Genomic DNA, 24,452 nt, shown 5'->3' with positions numbered 1-24,452 from the left:
CCTTAGGGTTCCTGTTGCAAGGCCATTCTAGCACAGAGCCAATGCACTCATCTATCTGAAGCCAAATCACCTGGGCTGTGCCTTAGGGCTCCTTTTGCAAGGCCATTCTAGCACAGAACCAATGCACTCATCAATCTGATGCCAAATCACCTGGGCTGTGCCTTAGGGTTCCTGTTGCAAGGCCTCCGTTGACTGCTGGTTCTACGCCATGTGTCCTCAGATGAATCACAGAAAAGGCTGCCACACCCTAACCCTAACTCTGACTATGCTGAAGACGAGAGAGCCTGGAAGAGATAGCAGAGCAGGCGGTCTCTCTGTGGCGCTAGAGTCGTGTGTCTTACTACAACAGATTACAGGCCCTCCCAGAACAGCCCAACCTACCTGCTCAACAGTAATGTACTGTATCATCAGCACATGAGCAGATAAGCTGCCTAGTGGGGGGAGGTTACTAGCTGCCTAGTGGGGGGAGGTTACTAGCTGCCTAGTGGGAGGAGGTTACTAGCTGCCTAGTGGGGGAGGTTACTAGTGGGGGGAGATTACTAGCTGCCAAGTGGGGGAGGATACTAGCTGACTAGTGGTGGGAGGTTACTAGTGGGGGGAGATTACTAGTGGGGGGATGTTACTAGTGGGGGGAGATTACAAGTGGGGGGATGTTACTAGCTGCCTAGTGGGGGAGGTTACTAGCTGCCTAGTGGGGGGAGATAACTAGTGGGGGAGGTTACTAGCTGCCTAGTGGGTGGAAGTTACTAGCTGCCTAGTGGGGGGAGGTTACTAGTGGGGAAAGGTTACTAGTGGGGGGAGGTTACTAGCTGCCTAGTGGGGAGAGGTTACGAGTGGGGGGAGGTTACTAGTGGGGGGAGGTTACTAGCTGCCTAGTGGGGGAGATACTAGCTGCCTAGTGGGGGTAGGTTACTAGCTGCCTAGTGGGGGGAGGTTACTAGCTGCCTAGTGGGGGAGGTTACTAGCTGTCTAGTGGGTGGAGGTTACTAGCTGCCTAGTGGGGGGAGGTTACTAGTGGGGGAAGGTTACTAGTGGGGGGAGGTTACTAGTGGGGGGAGGTTACTAGTGGGGGGAGGTTACTAGCTGCCTAGTGGGGGGAGGTTACTAGCTGCCTAGTAGGTGGAGTTTACTAGCTGCCTAGTGGGGGGAGGTTACTAGCTGCCTAGTAGGGGGAGATAACTAGTGGGGGGAGATTACTAGCTGCCTAGTGGGGGGAGGTTACTAGTGGGGGGAGGTTACTAGCTGCCTAGTGGGCGGAGGTTAATAGCTGCCTAGTGGGGGGAGGTTACTAGCTGCCTAGTGGGCGGAGGTTACTAGCTGCCTAGTGGGGGGAGGTTACTAGTGGGGGAAGGTTACTAGTGGGGGGAGGTTACTAGCTGCCTAGTGGGGAGAGGTTACGAGTGGGGGGAGGTTACGAGTGGGGGGAGGTTACTAGTGGGGGGAGGTTACTAGCTGCCTAGTGGGGGTAGGTTACTAGCTGCCTAGTGGGGGAGGTTACTAGCTGCCTAGTGGGGGTAGGTTACTAGCTGCCTAGTGGGGGGAGGTTACTAGCTGCCTAGTGGGGGAGGTTACTAGCTGTCTAGTGGGTGGAGGTTACTAGCTGCCTAGTGGGGGGAGGTTACTAGTGGGGGAAGGTTACTAGTGGGGGGAGGTTACTAGCTGCCTAGTGGGGGGAGATTACTAGTGGGGGGAGGTTACTAGTGGGGGGAGGTTACTAGCTGCCTAGTGGGGGGAGGTTACTAGCTGCCTAGTGGGGGGAGGTTACTAGCTGCCTAGTGGGGGGAGGTTACTAGCTGCCTAGTAGGGGGAGATAACTAGTGGGGGGAGATTACTAGCTGCCTAGTGGGGGGAGGTTACTAGTGGGGGGAGGTTACTAGCTGCCTAGTGGGCGGAGGTTAATAGCTGCCTAGTGGGGGGAGGTTACTAGCTGCCTAGTGGGCGGAAGTTACTAGCTGCCTAGTGGGGGGAGGTTACTAGTGGGGGAAGGTTACTAGTGGGGGGAGGTTACTAGCTGCCTAGTGGGGAGAGGTTACGAGTGGGGGGAGGTTACTAGTGGGGGGAGGTTACTAGCTGCCTAGTGGGGGAGGTTACTAGCTGCCTAGTGGGGGTAGGTTACTAGCTGCCTAGTGGGGGAGGTTACTAGCTGCCTAGTGGGGGTAGGTTACTAGCTGCCTAGTGGGGGGAGGTTACTAGCTGCCTAGTGGGGGGAGGTTACTAGTGGGGGAAGGTTACTAGTGGGGGGAGGTTACTAGCTGCCTAGTGGGGGGAGGTTACTAGTGGGGGGAGGTTACTAGCTGCCTAGTGGGGGGAGGTTACTAGCTGCCTAGTAGGTGAAGTTTACTAGCTGCCTAGTGGGGGGAGGTTACTAGCTGCCTAGTAGGGGGAGATAACTAGTGGGGGGAGATTACTAGCTGCCTAGTGGGGGGAGGTTACTAGTGGGGGGAGGTTACTAGCTGCCTAGTGGGGGGAGGTTAATAGCTGCCTAGTGGGGGGAGGTTACTAGCTGCCTAGTGGGCGGAAGTTACTAGCTGCCTAGTGGGGGGAGGTTACTAGTGGGGGAAGGTTACTAGTGGGGGGAGGTTACTAGCTGCCTAGTGGGGAGAGGTTACGAGTGGGGGGAGGTTACTAGTGGGGGGAGGTTACTAGCTGCCTAGTGGGGGAGGTTACTAGCTGCCTAGTGGGGGTAGGTTACTAGCTGCCTAGTGGGGGGAGGTTACTAGCTGCCTAGTGGGGGAGGTTACTAGCTGCCTAGTGGGTGGAAGTTACTAGCTGCCTAGTGGGGGGAGGTTACTAGTGGGGGAAGGTTACTAGTGGGGGGAGGTTACTAGCTGCCTAGTGGGGAGAGGTTACGAGTGGGGGGAGGTTACTAGTGGGGGGATGTTACTAGCTGCCTAGTGGGGGAGGTTACTATCTGCCTAGTGGGGAGAGGTTACTAGTGGGGGGGAGGTTACTAGCTGCCTAGTGGGGGAGGTTACTAGCTGCCTAGTGGGGGTAGGTTACTAGCTGCCTAGTAGGGGGAGGTTACTAGCTGCCTAGTGGGGGGAGATAACTAGTGGGGGGAGGTTACTAGTGGGGGGAGGTTACTAGCTGCCTAGTGGGGGGAGGTTACTAGCTGCCTAGTAGGTGGAGTTTACTAGCTGCCTAGTGGAGGGAGGTTACTAGTGGGGGGAGGTTACTAGTTGCCTAGTGGGGGGAGATAACTAGTGGGGGGAGATTACTAGCTGCCTAGTGGGGGGAGGTTACTAGTGGGGGGAGGTTACTAGATGCCTAGTGGGGGGAGGTTACTAGTGGGGGGAGATACTAGCTGCCTAGTGGGGGGAGGTTATTAGTAGGGAGAGGTTACTAGTGGGGAGAGTTTACTAGTGGGGGGAGGTTACTAGATGCCTAGTGGGGGGAGGTCACTAGCTGCCTAGTGGGTGGAGATTACTAGCTGCCTTGGTGGGGGGAGGTTACTAGCTGCCTAGTACGGGGAGTTTACTAGTGGGGGAAGGATACTAGTGGGGGGAGGTTACTAGCTGCCTTGTGAGGGGAGATTACTAGTGGGGTGAGGTTACTAGCTGCCTAGTAAGGGGGAGGTTACAAGTGGGGGGAGTTTACTAGTGGGGGGAGGATACTAGTGGGGGGAGGTTACTAGTGGAGGGAGGTTACTAGCTGCCTAGTGGGCGGAGGTTAATAGCTGCCTAGTGGGGGGAGGTTACTAGCTGCCTAGTGGGCGGAAGTTACTAGCTGCCTAGTGGGGGAAGTTTACTAGTGGGGGGAGGTTAATTGTGGGGGGAGGTTACTAGCTGCCTAGTTGGGGCAGGTTACTAGTGGGGGGAGGTTACTAGCTGCCTAGTGGGTGGAGGTGAATAGCTGCCTAGTGGGGGGAGGTTACTAGTGGGGGGAGGTTACTAGATGCCTAGTGGGGGAGGTTAATAGCTGCCTAGTGGGGGGAGATTACTAGCTGCCTAGTGGGGGAAGTTTACTAGTGGGGGGAGGTTAATTGTGGGGGGAGGTTACTAGCTGCCTAGTGGGGGCAGGTTACTAGTGGGGGGAGGTTACTAGCTGCCTAGTGGGCGGAAGTTACTAGCTGCCTAGTGGGGGAAGTTTACTAGTGGGGGGAGGTTAATTGTGGGGGGAGGTAACTAGCTGCCTAGTGGGGGCAAGTTACTAGTGGGGGGAGGTTACTAGCTGCCTAGTGCTGCCTAGTGGGGGGAGGTTAATAGCTGCCTAGTAGGTGGAGTTTACTAGCTGCCTAGTGGAGGGAGGTTACTAGTGGGGGGAGGTTACTAGTGGGGAGAGGTTACTAGCTGCCAAGTGGGCGGAGGTTACTTTCTGCCTAGTAGGGGGAAGTTACTAGTGTGGGGAGGTTACTAGCTGCCTAGTGGGCGGAGATTACTAGCAGCCTAGTGGGGGGAGGTTACTAGTGGGGAGAAGTTACTAGCTGCCAAGTGGGCGGAGGTTACTTTCTGCCTAGTAGGGGGAAGTTACTAGTGTGGGGAGGTTACTAGCTGCCTAGTGGGCGGAGATTACTAGCAGCCTAGTGGGGGGAGGTTACTAGTGTGGGGAGGTTACTAGCTGCCTAGTGGGCAGAGGTTACTAGCTGCCTAGTGGGCGGAGGTTACTAGCTGCCTAGTGGGGGGAGGTTAGTAGTGGGGGGAGGTTACTAGGCGCCTACGCATAGCTGTCAGTACTGGGTTAAAATGAGCTGTGCATAACATTTCATTATTGCAATTTAACCTAGATACTTTGCGTTTTGGTTTTGGGCAAATAATGTACTGTGTGCTGTATCAGTTTGTAACCAAGAGACTGAGTTTATATTGTAGGCTATAATTTTCAATTTTAGGTCAAACACCACTGTGTTTCCACAGCTAGAGACAATATGTTCTGTACACAACTGAAGCCAAATACTCTTTGGTCTGGTCCACCCAGAGCAAGATATTCCAGAGACGGAACAATACATGGGTGGGATCATACCGTACCATACCCTGGCAGCAACAGTTAGAAGTGAGTCACAGGCAGCTGTAAATAATAAAGCAATAGGAAAAGGGTAAATGATTTGGCTGTGGACATGATCCAGCCTGTCTTGATTTACACAGACCAGAGCCTAAACAGACCTTGTGCCATCTTGCCTGAAGCCCAGATACATGCAGAGTAATTAGTGCTTGTGTCTTTCTCCTGAAACATCTGGGTCCATCTAGCTTGAACCTCCACCCCCCATCATCACAGAGGGTAAAGCCCAGCCTGGACGCCCACTGACTCTGCTCAGGCTGCCTCTGAACTAAAGCATCCGCTGAGATCAAAGAACTGGACCGGCCTCTCATCCTCAACTCTTTTGGAGGGCAACAGAAAGTGAAGAGGACAAGGAGGTTTTCATAGAAGAGAGTAGCCTGTAATGTTGCTAAAGGGATACTACCACAATTACATAGGTGATCTGAATGAAATGATACCATAATGAGGAGGGATTCATTTACAGCACAATGAGTCACAAGCATCCATTAATCTCTGTTTATTCTGCGAGGCACTTCATTATAATGTTATATAGCATCATATAGAGTATACTGTGGTGAATAGATCCCCTCTGAGTCTGTGTGGTGGCCCATCACACATGTGCTCGGCCAACTGAGTGAGTTGGGGAGCTCTCTTCCCTGAGGACTGCAGAGCACACATCACCAGGCAGGCAGGCAGTGGCTCTGAGTCAACCGCCTGTAACCTGCCTCCCAGTCCCACAACACAGACAGACCGCAGCTAGATAACCCCAAGGGCCACTGCACTGGCTACGTGCAGGGCATTTATTTATGTTTGGGAATGGAGATATGAGTGTCACCTCTGTGTACTGGTGTTTTTCCTATTTTGTTGGCTTACAACCTGGAATTAAAATTGATTTTTGTGGGGTTTGTATCATTTGATTTACACAACATGCCTACCACTTTGAAGATGCAAAATATTTTTTATTGTGAAACAAACAAGAAATAAGACAAGAAAACTTGAGCGTGCATAACTATTCACCCCCCTAAGTCAATACTTTGTAGAGACACCTTTTGCAGCAATTACAACTGCAAGTCTCTTGGGGTATGTCTCTATAAGCTTGGCACATCTAGCCACTGGGATTTTTGCCCATTCTTCAAGGCAAAACTGCTCCAGCTCCTTCAAGTTGGATGGGTTCCGCTGGTGTACAGCAATCTTTAAGTCATACCACAGATTCTCAGTTGGATTGAGGTCTGGGCTTTGACTAGGCCATTCCAAGACATTTAAATGTTTCCCCTTAAACCACTCAACTGTTGCTTTAGCAGTATGCTTAGGGTCATTGTCCTGCTGGAAGGTGAACCTCTGTCCCAGTCTCAAATCTCTGGAAGACTGAAAGAGGTTTCCCTCAAGAATTTCCCTGTATTTAGCGCCATCCATCGTTCCTTCAATTCTGACCAGTTTCCCAGTCCCTGCCGATGAAAAACATCCCCACAGCATGATGCTGCCACCACCATGCTTCACTGTGATGGTATTCTCGGGGTGATGAGAGGTGTTGGGTTTGCGCCAGACATAGCGTTTTCCTTGATGGCCAAAAAGCTCAATTTTAGTCTCATCTGACCAGAGTACCTTCTTCCATATGTTTGGGGAGTCTGCCTTTTGGCTTATTTTTTTCTTCAAGCTTTTTTCTGTCCACTCTTCCGTAAAGCCTAGCTCTGTGGAGTGTACGGTTTAAAAAGTGGTCCTATGGACAGATACTCCAATCTCCGCTGTGGCTCTTTGCAGCTCCGTCAGGGTTATCTTTGGTCTCTTTGTTGCCGCTCTGATTAATGCCCTCCATGCCTGGTCCGTGAGTTTTGGTGGGCGGACCTCTCTTGGCAGGTTTGGTGTGGTGCCATATTCTTTCCATTTTATTTTATAATGGATTTAATGGTGCTCCGTGGGATGTTCAAAGTTTTGGATATTTTTTTATAATCCAACCCTGATCTGTACTTCTCCACAACTATGTACCTGACCTTTTTGGAGAGCTCCTTGGTCTTCATGGTGCCGCTTGCTTGGTGGTGTTGCAGTTTCTGGGGCCTTTCAGAACAGGTGTGTGTATATATTCTGAGATAATGTGACAGATCATGTGACACTTAGATTGCACACAGGTTGACTTTATTTAACTAATTATGTGACTTTTGAAGGTAATTTGTTGCACCAGATTTGCGGGGCTTCATAGCAAAGGGGGTGAATACATATGCACACACCACTTTTCCAAGATTTTTTTTATTTTTAGAAACAAGTAATTTTTTTCATTTCACTTCACCAATTTCAAATTCACATGGAATCCAATTAAAAATACATTTAAATTACAGGTTGTAATGCAACAAAATAGGACAAACGCAAAGGGGGATGAAGACTTTTGCAAGGCACTGTAGCTGTAGTATCAGTGTACTGTGGTGTGATGCTCCATTGTCTTAGCCAGTATATCTGACTTTTGTAGGAGTGCCAACTAAGCTGGCTTCCAGCATCTGGTTAAGAGGTGTTACACTTGGCCGATTGCCCAAGGTTTCACAAAGCCTCCTGCTCTGACAGTTGTAAATAAGTCACTGCTGTGGGTTGAAGGATGATGTATTTGTTTCTGAGCTGCTCTTAACACATCGATGGGTGGGCGGGTATAGATTTCCTCATTTGTTTGAACAAATCAACAATAAACCTTGATGCCTGCATGCATTAGAGTGGTGTTGTGGATAAATGGCAGTTAGCAACAGCAGCTGAGATGAGAGGGAGTAGGTGACTTCTGCCATCTTACTGTAACTACTCAGGGACAGCCATTCAGGTCATAGAGGGGAGCCACAGCTTTCATGAGAGTTAAATCCCCCCACCCCCCCATCCCCGGTTGAAATGGGCTTATCCCCCTCAACCAGCAAACATTGCTCCCCGATTAACCCTTTCAGGGGTCAAGATGACAGACAACCCAGGCCCTCTGTCACTGTGCAAAGCTAGCATGGTTAGGATACCATATGCCACAGGACTAGTTGACACTCATCCATGTCACCATAACAGTTTGTGACAATGACTATCAAATTAGGTGTTTTCTTCACTGGACACACTGTGACAACACATATTGTAACCACAAACAAATCTCCCAGAACGAATATTCCACACAACCACATATCAACATTAAGTCTCCATTTTGTTTAAAATCCCCTCTAGCATCTTCCATTTGGGTATCATCATCAGTAGCTACAGTATGTCTGGTGTGTACTGTGTTGGAGGCTGTGGGGTGCCTGATGCTGTTGCCATCGGTGCAGTATGTATCATGTTTCACAGTGGGCTAGTGTGACTCAGTGAAAGAACTGGCTTACGTCCCACAGCACATTTTCCGGTCTCACAGATGTGTCCTCTGCTACTCAGAACATGGGCAGTGATACAGCATGGACTTACAATTAATTACCTCACAATTACCAAGCTACTCTGTACCTTGCAGTTACATTGATTGAATCCCTTATTAATTGTAAGAGATATGCCATTTTTGATTTATTTTTATAATGTTGCCTGGCCCTGATTCAGGGGATTTGATCATGAAACGTGTTTAGTGATAGAAACTGGGACTGTGTCGATAAACTGTCTGTCTGTGGCTTTGAGCCACACAAACCTACTAATACTGTGTTACATGAAGAAATAATGAGTCATAGCTCTATCTTATAGAAAAATAACAGATGCATTTAGAGCAGCATTGAGTTGATGCTTGACTTGGTTCATGATTCTATTGGTAACTCACATCAAAGGAATTCACATTGTGGTCTGTATTCTATGTCAACTCAAAAAAAGATATTATATACACAAATGTCCTGAACTTGATTACGGCTGTTGTGGCTGTTCAATTGTTCATTAGGGGGAGATTATCCATGGCGCATTGCCATAAGCAGCATCGTCAGGTTAGGGACAGGAGAGAACCCCTCTTCATATTCGTCATGCATAAAAGAACGAGGCCCATTAAGAGCTTAAATGGTTCACATGCATCTAGTGAGTCTTCAGAGAGCCAAGCAGCTGTGCACAGGGATGCTGCTACCCATTAAGAGTTAATGGACTCACTTTCGCAAAAGGATGTTAAAGCCACAGTTCTCTGTGCTCAGGGTGCTGTGTCTCCCCTCTATAAATAGCGACTGGCGGCAGAATGGCCCAATGCTATTTACAGTCCTCCAGGTATCTGTTGCTGAATCTCAGCCATCTATGGTTGGTCAGGCTCCCCAAGCATATAGAGGTATAATAGTCTCAGCTCAGCTCCCTCCACTGCTTCACAGATACTGTACTGTGATTAAATGCCGTGCCCTTATAATTACACGTCTTTACACGCCATTGCCCCGAATCTGAAATATTGCTGAGGAAATCAAACGTGACATAGTGAAGCCTGCCACGTTACATCACTCACACTAAATCCAGACTGTGAAATATGAATTAATTTGTTTGGAGGGTATACCCATATTTGTGTGACCAAATAGCATCAGTATACCATCCATTAAAATATGATTACTGTGTTTATATAACAGCCTCATAAATGTGTTTTACAGTATCTAGGTTCAGAACTGTATCTCACTAGTGTCTAAAATCCAATATCACTTGAATAAACTGTAATACATCAGTAGGCTAATAAAGAAAAGAGTTGTATCAGTCTTCACCAGTTACAGTGAGGCTCAGACAGACACAGAGTGACAAGGTAGCACCAGTCTGTCTCCCACAGCCCCCCGGGAGTCTCAGCACAGCAGCAGAGCCCATGGTGGAGGGAGCCCTGTGTGTCGCTATGAGATCCAGGGAGTGGGCACTACACTGGGCAAAGACTGGAATGCCTTCACTTGGGCTTTACCAAACAATAGAGGGCGTAGATCTGACTTTGTGGATGGGGACCATCAAAGCGTGTCCTCATGCACACATAATTCATCCACCAGATCAATTAATTAATGTACACTGAGTGTACAAAACATTAGGAACACCTGCTCTTTCCATGACAGACTGACCAGGTGAATCCAGGTGAAACCTATGATCCCTTATTGATGTTACTTGTTATATACACTTCAATCAGTGTAGATGAAGGGGCGGAGACAGATTAAAGAAGGATTTTTAAGCTTTGAGACATTTGAGACATGGATTGTCTGTGTGCCATTCCGAGGGTGAATGGGCAAGACAAAATATTGAAGTGCCTTTGAACAGGGTATGGTATTAGGTTCCAGGTGCACCGGTTTGAGTGTCCAATAACTGCAACGCTACTGGGATTTTCACGCTCAATAATTTCCCGTGTGTCCACCACCCTAAGGACATCCAGCCAACTTGACACAACTGTGGGAAGAATTGGTGTCAACATGGGCCAGCATCCCTGTGGAAAAATGTCAAGCCTTGTAGAGTCCATACCCCAATGAATTGAGGCTGTTCTGAGGGCAAAAGGGGGTGCAACTCAATATTATGAAGGCATTCCTAATGTTTGGTACACTACACATTGTACACTAGTAGTAAGCAGGGTTGGTGTCAATTCCATTTAAACAAAGTCAATTCAATAGGAACAGTGGGTTAACTGCCTTGTTCTGGGGCAGAACGACAGATTTTTATCTTGTCAGCTTGGGGATTTGATCTTGCTACCTTCCGGTTACAAGTCCAACTATTGCTGTACAATTTCATATTACAATCTTTCTGTATTCACAGTGCTAACAGTCCTTTAGCAGACGCTCTTATCCGGAGCGACTTACATTTGTGCATTAATCTTAAAATATTTAGGTGAAACAACAACATATCACAATCGTAGCAAGTAGATTTTCCCTCAACAAAGTAGTTATCACACAAATTCAGTGCTTGCAGGAATAGACTAGTGGATTTTTATTAGCTTTCTATAGGCCTATAACACGATCCAAAATTGCAAGTTTCGTCATTGAAACAATTATTGTCATAAAATATACCAATAGCTAGTAGTAGCTCAGCTCTGAGAACATGTGTTTGTGTAGAGACTGCGTCTGATTGGTGTGCCCCCTCTGGGTGGCAGAAGTGATTCACTGGGATTGGCCATCCATCAGGGGCATGTCAGGGAAGGCAACCCTTAGCACGCAATGATGAGGAGGCTCAGACATCCTTCATGTCAAGCAAATGATGCCTCCCTCAATCCTGCCCCTTGTGACTGTGTGTTCATCAAAGACTGGAAGACATAAACTTGGATGGCCCATGGAGAGACAATTGAAATCAACAAAATATGGAAACAAATTGGTGATAATCATTTGAAAGGTTATCCATCATATTGCGGGACAAGATATTATAGCCTTCAAACATGTAGGCTACACACAGATAGTGTAAATGTGTTTTGTTGGAACTTGTGTATATGTGTTGAGGTTATCAACACTCTGCTTTGAGCCAACAGTGGGATTCAGAAGCCTCAATTATGTAATAGAATCTCAACTCCACTGACACACAGAGAGAAACCAATGGGTCTAAATATTTCCAGGAAACAAAAGATGCTGTTTACAATAAGGCAGATTGTATTTTGAGGGCAGAAAACGAGTAATGACCTTTCCAAATATCAACACTGTCACTAAAAATGATATCAATGACAATGGTTGCCTATTAATTCACATGAGATGTAGAAGTGACGCACACACACACACACACACACACACACACACACACACACACACACACACACATTCCAGTGTAACGTTGACCTTTTTAATATGAAAGCCCGATGATTTGTTTGTTGTGTTTTAGCCAGAGAGAGACTATGGGTTTAACAGTCGTGAATCGTGCAGACTGTTTGGCAGGTTCTTCAACAGTCCAGTCCATTACGCTAGGAATGCATTACGCTGCTCTTCTTCACAACATAACAATACTTACATCCCAAACACTAAATATGCTACGATCAAAGAGTGTCAACAATCTGTGCATTCAGTAACCTATTTATCAATGAAGACAAATCATTCAAATCCAGCTGACTTCGTGGAGACTAAGGAATTCCAATGTATCCATCAAATAATAATAATACAATACTAACTCCAAACAGAACGAAATAGCTAATAGAGTTTATATTAGGAAACACCAAGCAAACACAACGATGCTCTGGTTTGCAGTACCATATTTTGCTCTGGTTTTCGATAGCATATTTATCTCGTTTCAATCCATTTCCTTAATCTGTACAAGTGAGAATCGTGTGCGTAGGGAAATTGTCTAAAAAAATATGAGCACCCTAAATACTGTGAACAGAGTTATGTAAACAAATGTGTTCTAAATAAACACTTTATTGCGATGCGTAAGTGCACCCATGCCCCTCATATTTGACATTATGTAAAATGACAGACGCCCCCTTCCTCAAATCGTAATAAAATACATGTTCTCGAGTCACAGTAGGCTCCTAATTGGAACAATTAGCAAAACACTGTGTCTGACTGCGATTGTGTACAGTCTCGGGCATGGTCACATCTTCATTCTTACCGTTTTGAGCCGAGACGTAATGCAGCACCAAGTTTCCAAAAAGGACCACAGCCAACATTACAGCATTAGGCTGCATTCTTGGGGTTCGAAGAGAGGACGAGGCAGGGACGAGACAAGGCGATTGTGGGAGATGAGATATTGATCGCGGGAATTATAGATCTGGTCTAAAAGTGCATAGCAGAGGGGATGCGGAGTTCTTTAGAATGATCTACGAAGGCTATAAAGGTAAAGTCCTCCTGCAAATAACGAAATGAAGGCAGCAAGGAATATTCCAGGACAGGCCGATAGTTCCGTCAGGGATGCCGATGTAGTAGGGCCATAAACGGAGCCTCCTTCGTCGGATTGCGGAGGAGGTCTTTCGATGTCAGTGCGAGCGTCCACGGTTGTAGTTCCGAAGGATCAGAGATGCGCAGACCGATGCGCATTGGCGATCATAGAAACGAGGCGCTTCAGAGCCCAAAATAAAAGTGTACATTTTACAAACAGTCATTCTGAACATGCGCGAATTATTGCCTATATCAATTTGATTACCTTTGCACATTTATTGAGTCAATCGTTTTTATTGACAGACAGTCTATGGACATATGGAATTTTAGCATCGAAATGTGGCGCAGGAAAGCTTGATCGCAAGACGCACATCCACAAACGCGAGCAACCACCAACGCGAGCGCGCAAACACACATACGCACACAGAGAAAGAAAGTGGCCACTTTAGGTGGTTTATCTCTAAGTAGACCTCTTGACCAATTACAATTATAGAGACACGGATAATTGCTATAATTGCAAGGAATTCAGGTAAATCATGGCTGAGGGTAAGTAATTATAGGCTGTGGTTTAATCTTCCCAAATGCCATGCCCCATCATAATACTGTAAATACATAGGAAACAGGTCACTGGGTGGTAACAACCCTGCCATGAACCACACATAGCAGCTAATTTCACCAGAAGACATAACCCAGGACACAGTGAACCCTGGTTACTGTACTGGACTGGACTGGACTGTGTATCAATTAGACTGACCCTAACTAACATGGCCTCCCATTAATCCCTGTATTCCAGAGCTGTGCAGTGGTGTTACATGGGCGACATCTGGTGGTTCATTATAGAAGCCATAATTCAACTGAATCATACTGGGTATATTGTGTTGTGTGAACATTAGCAGTGGGGAAATCAATATACTGAATGGGTATATATTAATGATTTTTTTTGTAAACAAGTGGAAAACACACTATGATAAATGAAAGGCCAGACTATGGCAACCCATTCAGTCAGTGTGTATACAGTACACATGTAATATCTATTTGAGGGACACTTTTTTAAGTAGTACTGTCCACAATCTGCTTCTGTGGCCAAATGTATCTGAGAAATTGATTCCAAAGTTGCTGCCAACTGCTGCCGCACTACAGTATCCACCAGCCATTGCACTGTGAGTATTTGTGTGCTAGAAGAAGTATTGTAAATGGCTAGTCTTCTCACCCAATGGCAGAACAAACTGGACTTCCCTCCACTTTACTCTCCTCCCTCTAGTTTATCTGTGGAAGAGTACGTTTAAAATGTAACCCCATCTGAAACCCCCCACCAGCCAATCAGCTAGGGAAAGGTCAGAGCCGATGACACACCCTCCTTTGTTCAAAACCAATGAGAGAGGAAGTGTGGCATTTTGCCCGAGGGAAAAACTTACCCCTAGAACTGTTAATCACGCATCACTTAACTGTTGCCAATGTGTTCACAACGGTACACCCTCTGTTGGGCTTTTTACCTCTACTACTCTCATTTTTTGGTATATTTAGTATGGATAGTAGACAACAATGGCTTACCAGACTGAAAAATGAACTTAGCAACAGTCCTCTGGTCTCAAATGTGGCTTTTGGATTTATCCTCATGGGACTAGAGAAGCTGGTGGAGCTGGAGTTTGAGTGTCCTTGCAATCCTAAATGGAACGGAGTGTTTTCATCTGCCTTCTTCATCATTCCTGCTGTCATGGCCTTCACGTTGATGCTGATCTTTCAAGGATGCAGGTGCGATACATGGTGCCAGAAGACTGTGTCTTTTTCCAGTTTTGTTCCTGCAATCGTCTGGCTGATCTTGTTGTTCCTCGATGGCCAGTACTTTGCTTGTGCAATGACAGACTGGAAGGGCAGATTTGTCATAGTTGATAAAGCAGCACCGCAGAAATGGTGTGAGCCAACTAGTGAGGGAGATGTCACACCGCAAGAACTAATGCTCCGCTCACAGCAGCTATTTGTTGTGTCTCAGGTGAGTCTCATTTCATGCATATCACATAAATACTACATTGTTACATGCATATGTTTCATTATATGAGGTGGAATGAGGAGCTAGGGGCCATGTGTATCAAACGATTCAGAGAGGGAGAGCTGATCTAGAATCAGGTTCCCCCGTCCATGTAATCTTATTCATTAAGATCTAAAAGGCTAAACTGATCCTAAGTCAGCACTCCTACTTGGAAACACTTGATACATATGGCCCCTAGCTCCTTATGTTACTGCACAGCTCTTACCTGTTACAAATCACTCTACCTATGTGGAGTGACGGAGTTGTGGGTTATCAATGACAAAGATGTCTAGTCTATGCATTGCAGTCACATTTAGGATGTTATTCACCTTATTCAATCTTTATTTCTGCCCCCTGATATATCAGGTTATAGGTATATTTCTTCTCATAATCATCTGTGTGGGACTCATAGTGTATGTGATCAGAGAGAGCTGCCAGCAGGAGTCTGAGATGCAGGATGCAGATGTAGCAGAGCTCACCGTGCTCAGGATGAGCTCTCTGAGAACCAGGACAACGTGAGAGGACAGGCTCCTCCACCCCACCCATCCTCTCACCTGGCTGGCCTGCCCGCTGAGGCAGCTCTCAGATGGTTCTGATGGCTCTGAGGCCCTTGCCATAGCCCATGCCTTGTGTAGAGACTTTGTAAATTACCTGAATTGACAGCTTCGTTTGAAAGTACTCTTTCTATTTGTAAATAAGGATTTTTTTGGGGGGGGGGGATTTCTTTTACCATTTTTGGGATTTACCTTTTGCATTTTCAATGACCCCATCATTCAGAGAGTGAGTGCATTTCATGAAACTAATGACAGAAATGCCCACAAACGGTTGCATGCGGCACCCATGGAATGTATATGAGAGCAACATACGTGTAAACCATGAACATACGTGTATACCATGTGCAGGCTTTTCTTTCATTATCATCAACCGCATTTGGCCCAGCAACAGTGGGGATCCACTTACACACTGTCATGTCATGGACCTGCCTTCAATGAAATATACGTTTATACAGTCATACAGGCAATTTTATACTAACTGGTTGAGCCAGTTTTAATTTGTTGCTTCATGATGTCAGTACCTCATGTATATTTTCTACTTAAGACATTTTGACTAATTTCAGACCCAGTTCTAGGTCAAATAGAATGTACAGTACCAGTCAAAAGTTTGGACATACCTACTCATTCCATGGTTTTTCTTATTTTTTTATATTTTCTACATTGTAAAATAATAGTGAAGATTTCAAAACTATTTGACCAAGAAGGAGAGTGATGGAGTGCTGCATCAGATGGCCTGGCCTCCACAATCACCCGACCTCAACCCAATTGAGATGGTTTGGGATGAGTTGGACCACAGAGTGAAGCAAAAGCAGCTAACAAGTGCTTAGCATATGTGGGAACTCCTTAAAGACTGTTGGAAAAGCATTCCAGGTGAAGCTGATTGAGAGAATGCCAAGAGTGTGCAAAGCTGTCATCAAGGCAAAGGGTGGCTACTTTGAAGAATCTAAAATATATTTTGATTTGTTTAACACTTTTTGGTTACTACATGATTCCATATCTGTTATTTCATAGTTTTGATGTCTTTGCTATTATTCTACAATGTAGAAAATAGTTTTTAAAAAATAAGAAAAACCCTTGAATGAGTAGGTGTATCCAAAATTGTGTCTGGTACTGTAAATGACGGCCATTTTGCAGCTGGGCTGGGCTACGCTGCACTTCACTTCCTATGGTTTCCCATTCTGGCCATCTGCAGGTATATACTAAAGGACTGGTCTTTACCCTGGCTGGGAGGTGTACCTCTCTGGACTGGCCTTCTCATTCTGTTGTGAGGCACATCCCATCACTCCCAGACCACTGAGTTCCAGGCTCAAACCCAGGCCCAGCTAAACTACATACAGTAGTTGACATTATTCAGAGAAAAGGGATATCTCTCATACTAAGCAGAATATGTACATGTAGCACTGTTGAAAAGGAGTCGTGTTATGTGTCGTCTCGTGTGTAACACTGGATATTAGGTTTAACCAGGGACAAATTAAATTGTAACAACTGGTCTGTCTGTACAATGCATTTGTTATAACATAAATTATTTATTTAATGAAAAAAGCTCAGGCTTTTGTACAGTTCTGTAACACATGCAGAATACAATATTATGACTATTACTATCAAAACAGAAGTTATGCCATCATTTACATGATGAAATATAATACATATGAAATGTTTTTGGCTGCAGATGTAATAAAACAACGCTATTATCCATCACTGTCAAGTAGGCAACTATCCATTATGCTAACAAGTGGTATCAATCTCTCTTGCCAGTAAATAATGTATTTAAATGTTTTCTTTCTCAATGAAATTTGTATTTTATTTTATTGTATTTCACCATTATTTAACCAGGTAGGCTAGTTGAGAACAAGTTTACAACTGCGACCTGGCCAAGATAAAGCAAAGCAATTCGACACATACAACAACACATGGAATTAACAAACATACAGTCAATAATACAGTGGAAAAAGTCTATATACAGCATGTGCAAATGAGGTAGGATAAGGGAGGTAAGGCAATAAATAGGCCATGGTGGCGAAGTAATTACAATATAGCAATTAAACACTGGAATGGTAGATGTGCAGAAGATGAATGTGCAAGTAGAGATACTGGGGTGAAAAGGAGCAAGATAAATAAATACAGTATGGGGATGGGTTATTTACAGATGGGCTATGTACAGGTGCAGTGATCTGTGAGCTGCTCTGACAGCTGGTGCTTAAAGCTAGTGAGGGAGATATGAGTCTCCAGCTTCAGTGATTTTTGAAGTTCGTTCCAGTCATTGGCAGCAGAGAACTGGAAGGAAAGGGGGCCAAAGTAAGAATTGGCTTTGGGGGTGACCAGTGAGATATACTTGCTGGAGCGTGTGCTACGGGTGCGTGCTGCTATGGTGACCAGTGAGCTGAGATACGCCGGGGCTTTACCGAGACTTGTACATGACCTGGAGTCAGTGGGTTTGGCGACGAGTATGAAGCGAGGGCCAGCCAACGAGACTGCACAGGTCGCAGTGGTGGGTAGTATATGGGGCTTTGGTGACAAAACGGATGGCACTGTGAGAGACTGCATCCAATTTGTTGCGTAGAGTGTTGGAGGCTAGTTTGTAAATGACATCGCCAAAGTCGAGGATCGGTAGGCGTAGAGGTGTCGTCTGCGTAGAGGTGGATCAGAGAATCACCAGCAGCAAGAGCGACATCATTGATGTATACAGAGAAGAGAGTCGGCCCGAGAATTGAACCATGTGGCACCCCCATAGAGACTGCCAGAGGTCCGGACAACAGGCCCTCCGATTTGACACACTGAACTCTATCAGAGAAGTAGTTGGTGAACCAGACGAGGTAATCATTTGAGAAACCAAGGCTGTTGAGTCTGCCGATAAGAATGTGGTGATTGACAGAGTCGAAAGCCTTGGCCAGGTCAATGAATACAGCTGCACAGTAATGTCTCTTATCGATGGCGGTTATGATATCGTTTAGGACCTTGAGTGTGGCTGAGGTGCACCCATGACCAGCTCTGAAACCAGATTGCATAGCGGAGAAGGTACGGTGGGATTCGAAATTGTCGGTAATCTGTTTGTTAACTTGGCTTTCGAAGACCTTAGAAAGGCAGGTTAGGATAGATATAGGTCTGTAGCAGTTTGGTTCTAGAGTGTCTCCCCCTTTGAAGAGAGGGATGACCGCGGCAGCTTTCAAATCTTTGGGAATCTCAGACGATACGAAAGAAAGAGGTTGAACAGGTTAGTAATAGGGGTTGCAACAATTTCGGCAGGTCATTTTATAAGGAGAGGGTCCAGATTGTCTAGCCCGGCTGATTTGTAGGGGTCCAGATTTTGCAGCTCTTTCAGAACATCAGCTATCTGGACTTGGGTGAAGGAGAAATGGGGGAGGCTTGGGCGAGTTGCTGTGGGGGGTGCAGGGCTGTTGACCGGAGTAGGGGTAGCCAGGTGGAAAGCATGGCCAGCCATAAAACAATGCTTGTTGAAATTCTCAATTATAGTGGATTTATCAGTGGTGACAGTGTTTCCTAGCCTCAGTGCAGTGGGCAGCTGGGAGGAGGTGCTCTTATTCTGAATGGACTTTACAGTGTCCCAGAACTTTTTTGAGTTTGTGCTACAGGATGCAAATTTCTGCTTGAAAAAGCTAGCCTTCGCTTTCCTAACTGCCTGTGTATATTGGTTCCTAACTTCCCTGAAAAGTTGCATATCACGGGGGCTATTCGATGCTAATGCAGAACGCCACAGGGTGTTTTTTTGCTGGTCAAGTGCAGTCAGGTCTGGAGAGAACCAAGGGCTATCTATATCTGTTCCTGGTTCTACATTTTTTGAATGGGGCATGCTTATTTAAGATGGTGAGGAAGGCACTTTTAAAGAATAACCAGGAATCTTCTACTGACGGGATGAGGTCAATATCCTTCCAGGAAACCTGGGCCAGGTCGATTAGAAAGGCCTGCTCACTGAAGTGTTTTAGGGAGCATTTGACAGTGATGAGGGGTGGTCGTTTGACTGCAGACCCTTTACGGATGCAGGCAATGAGGCGGTGATTGCTGAGATTGGTTGAAAACAGCAGAGGTGTATTTGGGGTGCAAGTTGGTTAGGATGATATCTATGAGGGTGCCTGTGTTTACCGTTTTGGAGTTGTACCTGGTGGGTTCATTGATCATTTGTGTGAGATTGAGGGCATCAAGCTTAGATTGTAGGATGGCCGGGGTGTTAAGTATGTCCAAGTTTAGGTCACCTAGCAGCACAAACTCTGAAGATAGATGGGGGGCAATCAATTCACATATGGTGTCCAGGGCACAGCTGGGGGCAGAGGGTGGTCTATAGCGAGCGGCAACAGTGAGAGACTTGTTTCTGGAAAGGTGGATTTTTAAAAGTAGAAGCTCGAATTGTTTGGGTAGTAAGACAGAAGTCTGCAGGCTATCTCTGCAGAAGATTGCAACACCGCTCCATTTGGCAGTTCTATCTTGTTGGAAAATGTTATAGTTAGGGATCGAAATTTCAGGGTCTTTGGTGGTCTTCCTAAGCCAGGATTCAGACACGGCTAGGACCTCTGGGTTGGCAGAGTGTGTTAAAGCAGTGAATAAAACAAACTTAGGGAGGAGGCTTCTAATGTTAACGTGCCTGAAACCAAGGCTTTTACGGTTACAGAAGTCAACAATGAGAGCACCTGGGGAATCGGAGTGGAGCTAGGCACTGCAGGGCCTGGATTAACATCTACATCACCAGAGGGACAGAGGTGGAGTAGGATAAGGGTACAGCTAAAGGCTATAAGAACTGGTTGTCTAGTACGTTTGGAACAGAGAGTAAAAGGAGCAGGTTTCTGGGCACAATAGAATAGATTCAAGGCATAATGTACAGACAAAGGTATGGTAGGATGTGAGTACATTGGAGGTAAACCTAGGCATTGAGTAATGATGGGAGAGATATTGTCTCTAGAGACGTTTAAATCAGGTGATATCACCGCATACCATTTAGGTGGAACTAAATGGTTGGTTAAGGCATATTGAGCAGGGCTAGAGGCTCTACAGTGAAATAAGACAATCACTAACCAGGACAATAATGGACAAGGCATATTGATATTAGGGAGAGGCATGTATAGCCGAGTGATCATAGGGGTCCAGTGAGTGGTTGGGCTGGCTGGAGACACGGCGATTCAGACAGCTAGCAGGCCGGGGATAGCAAACTAGCAGAAGGGCCTTAGAGGGACGTTGCGACGGAGGAAAGTCTGTTTTAGCCTCGTGCGGTGACGTTGATAGACCAGTCGTGATGGATTAGTAGGTTTCGCCTGAGTCGCAGAGGGGTCCAAGTTCAATTGGCAAAATAGGTATTGTGGCCCAAGAAATTGGCCAATGGATCTATTCAGCTAACAGTCCAATATGCTCAAGACAGCTAGCGGGCCACGGCTAGCAAGCTAGTAGATGGGCATTCAGTGGATGTCGCGGCGGAGGGGCCTGTTGGAAAATAAAACCTTGGGCAGATAACGTCGGTAGTCCAGTCGTGATGGATAAGCAGGACTTCGTTGAGTAAAAGGGCCCAGGCCAATTGGCAAAATAGGTATAGTGGCCCAAGAAATTGGCCAATAGGCCTATTAGCTAACAGTCCGATATGCTGACAGTTTCCCTCCCTCTTTATCTGTATTAGTCTTGACACAAATGAGCGAAATAATTCCTCATCAGCTACACCTGGAATATCAATTGTGATTGAACTGTAGTGAGAGGATGTTTCTTTGATGTACCAGCTATCTGATGGCCGTACTACTGACACACTGTGACCTCTTGAATGCAGCGCTTCAATAATGACCTTCATGTTGACCCAGTGGCTGCCGTCTTGAGGAAACACCAGGACTTTCCCACCATGGACAGCAGGAATAGAGAGGGTCAACAGGGTAACAATGAAGATACCAGGGAGACACATCTTCACTAGCTGCTTCACATAAGCATGCATCAATTTTACCTGAAATATTTTTGTATAAGGTCAAATAAATCTAATGAAATTATGTTTTGACATGAGAAGAATTAAAACAGGCCTATTTTTTTCTTCTTTAGGCTACAAATAAGTCTACACCCTACAGAATATTGATTGGCCTACTTTAAAGTTTAGTCAAGTTATGTCAAAAGGTTGAATACAGTATAATCTTTCACTCCGAGAGAGAATTGTCTCTAGACATCCGTGTTGCCCCATCCGCAATTTTCAAACGCTCCGGTTTTTCAAGAGAGGACACATGTCGGTATAGAGAATGGGCGCGTTCGAGCTGATCACTTTTGTCAAGTCGGTCACCGCCTTATTGCATTGTAGGGATAACAAGTTTTGACCGCAAGTTTCTGCAGTTACTCTTCACCAACCTCATCCTACAGCCATCGCCTCCATTATCAACCACTCATTGGGGTGTTTTTGTTTGACCCACAGCAAACGTGACCAAAGACATGACTAAAACAGGCAACTTTGCCGCTATTCATGCCAAACAGTGGGTATATACAAAATAATTATATTTGAGGCTCTCTCAATTCATTGTAGGACTACAATGTACATACATATGATTTCGATTTGTGATATGGGGGTTGGAGACATTCTATTTCAACATTATAAAGAAAAACGTTTATAATGGCAACTGCCATGCTGATCTGCGCCTTGCTATTTTTCTGTCCGATTTTTCAGTTGTTGCAGATTAACCTTCCCTGACTTCACTCTGCGTCTTTCGTCTACAGTCGGTTGCTTTAGCCTTATAGAAGGTGGAACTCCCCTGCCTGCTTTCGGGACTTTAACCATCTCTGGACCCACACAGACCTGCGCTTTCGGCGGGGCTGGTCCCGGTCCAACAGCGCGATCAAGACCACCTTCCTCAACGTTGGTCTCATTGTTGAAAGAGCCTACTCTGCTATCTTGACTATTTATTATTGCATTTCGCTCCAAAACTGCATTTTGGAGGGAAATTATATTATAGGCTCTCACAATTAATGTGTGGATGTCATCGAATAAATAATATACTTGGCAAATAAATTAATAAAAAATGTGAAGAAATTATGCAATCAAACTTTTTACGTAATCGCACATTTTTACTGAATATGTGTGCAAAAAAAAATCTACATTCATATTTTGCTACTTTCTGTCAAGTCTACGCATACAATTTGGTGCATAAATTCGATTTACACAGAACGCACTGCAACTGCCTGATGCAACGCAATGCTGCAAGGAAAATGCAGCGTTCCATTGGAAGTGAATGTACTTCTGGTGTATCAAAACGCAAAGACACAGTCGGTGTGTTCGAAGCTTAATTTAAGAGCTTCGACTGTTTGGAGAGGAATTCCGAAGTTACTTTCGTCTGGATCGAAGCCAGTTCGATCACCTGCTCCAGATGGTTGGAGCCAGGATCACCCGGATGGATAACAATTACCGGGAGTCCATCAGCCCAGCTGAACGCCTGGCGATTTGTCTCCGGTAAGCTACATTCTAGTAAATTTTTAAAGCATTTGATACCATAATTGATTGATATTTGATGTTGTTTTTATGTGCAACCTAGCTAGCTAAAGGGCTCTAGTTAATAGTCCCTATTTGACATCAGATGTACTTTTACGGAATGTTCATTGGGACTATAACTTTTCCCAAAGTTGGTTTATAATCCTTTTTTAATTATGCAATGTTACCAAATGAAAAGAAAGGTGCCTTCTGCCCTGATGAAGGTAGGCTAGTCTTCTCCAGGACCCATTGTTGTTCAAGACAGTTACAGTCATTCATTACATTCTTATTGGACTCACATACACTCATAGAGAAAAAGGTTCCAAAAGTGTCCTTCTGCTTTCTCCATAGGTTCCAGGTATAATACTTAATACATGGAACCTAATAGGGTTCTATTTGGAACCAAAAGGGGTACTACCTGGAACCTAAAATGTATCTCCTATGGGGACAGCCAGAGAACCATTTTAAGTAGATAGTACCATTCTTTCTAAGAGTAGAGTTGGCCTGGACTACAGTTTATTGATATAGTCATAGACTGAATTGTACTGTTTCAAGGCATTGTTAATGATGGTTGATGAGTATTACAATATAATTAGTAAAGCATAATAAACAGTAATGAGGTAGCTATATGAGTAGATATAATATGTGGGTGGAATTCAAGTTATATACAATATTGATCATTACTTTGGATTATATTTTAGATTCTTGGCGACAGGGGACTCCTACAGGACCATAGGATTCAGCTTCCGAGTTGGACGGTCCACGGTGGCAGGCATTGTCCCCTCTGTGGCACAAGCCATTTGGGACTGTCTGGTTGGTGAATACATGCCTGTCCCCAAGGAGGAAGACTGGAGGGCCATCGCTGCCAAGTTCCTGGAGAGGTGGAATTTCCCCAACTGTCTTGGCTCCATTGACGGGAAACATGTAGTAATCCAGGCTCCACCGTGCTCAAGTTCGCAATTCTACAACTACAAGGGTACATATTCAGTTGTACTCTTGGCTGTAGTAGATGCCGTCTACTGTTTCCATGTTGTCGATGTTGGTGCTTATGGCAAGGGAAGTGATGGTATGACCCTCCGAGACTGCCTTTGGCCAGGCACTTCAGGATGGCACCCTAGAGATTCCACCACGTGCATCACTCCCTGGGGCTGAAGACCTGGGACCTGTTCCCCACGTCTTCGTCGGCGACGAGGCCTTCCCTCTAAGACCCAACCTCATGAGGCCCTACGCTGGACGCCAGCTGCCATTGCCAAAGCCTGTAAGGATCTTTAACAAACGACTGTCCAGGGCAAGGTTAGTTGTTGAATGCGCCTTTGGGATTCTGGCAGCCCGGTGGAGAATGTATCGGAAAGTGCTTGATCACAGCCCCTCAAATGTCGATACCTGCGTGAAGGCCACGTGTGTTCTCCACAACTACCTGCGGAGGTCAGGAGCCGCTCCGGATGGAGATGGCCACGCCAAATGGTCACCTTCCTGATGTCACCAGGGCATGTGCCAACAACGCCCCCAGACAGGCACTCCAGGTGATGGAGAAAGCTGACCACCTACTTCTCATCGCCAGCAGGTGAAGTCCCATAGCAGTATGCCGTGGAGTGAAACGGCTCTTTGAAGAGCCCCATAACACAAAAGGTTATTTTAAGAACCATCCACCGTTGTCCATAAAATTGCATTTTTCAATTTGGGAGTAAAGACCACACCTTAACCCCTTCCCTCTCCCATTAACATCAGTATTATACACACCTGGCATGGCACAACTGCAGACCGATACAGGGACTACTCATAAAGCCTAG

General features: G+C 45.9%; 1 protein-coding gene and 1 pseudogene across 2 annotated transcripts in view; one reads left to right on the top strand and one right to left on the bottom strand.

Annotated features, from left to right (window-relative positions):
• LOC139384741 (neuroplastin-like) overlaps positions 1-12,791 on the bottom strand; it is a 40,367-nt gene extending 27,576 nt beyond the window's left edge. Inside the window, exon 1 of one of the 2 annotated variants that reach the window (XM_071129608.1) lies at positions 12,391-12,791. In XM_071129608.1, the coding sequence (XP_070985709.1) occupies positions 12,391-12,466 (76 nt within the window). In that variant the 5' untranslated portion in view covers positions 12,467-12,791. The remainder of the gene's footprint in view (positions 1-12,390) is intronic. The other variant, XM_071129609.1, reaches the window with a different exon arrangement.
• A 1,480-nt stretch (positions 12,792-14,271) lies between these two features.
• LOC139384553 (uncharacterized) lies at positions 14,272-24,258 on the top strand (annotated as a pseudogene).
• The last annotated feature ends 194 nt before the right edge of the window (positions 24,259-24,452 follow it).

The sequence above is a fragment of the Oncorhynchus clarkii genome, chromosome 26, assembly GCF_045791955.1.
Source record: "Oncorhynchus clarkii lewisi isolate Uvic-CL-2024 chromosome 26, UVic_Ocla_1.0, whole genome shotgun sequence".
Taxonomy (NCBI): domain Eukaryota; kingdom Metazoa; phylum Chordata; class Actinopteri; order Salmoniformes; family Salmonidae; genus Oncorhynchus; species Oncorhynchus clarkii.
Note: the sequence above shows the minus strand (reverse complement) of the source record. Positions and strands in the feature narration are given on the sequence as shown.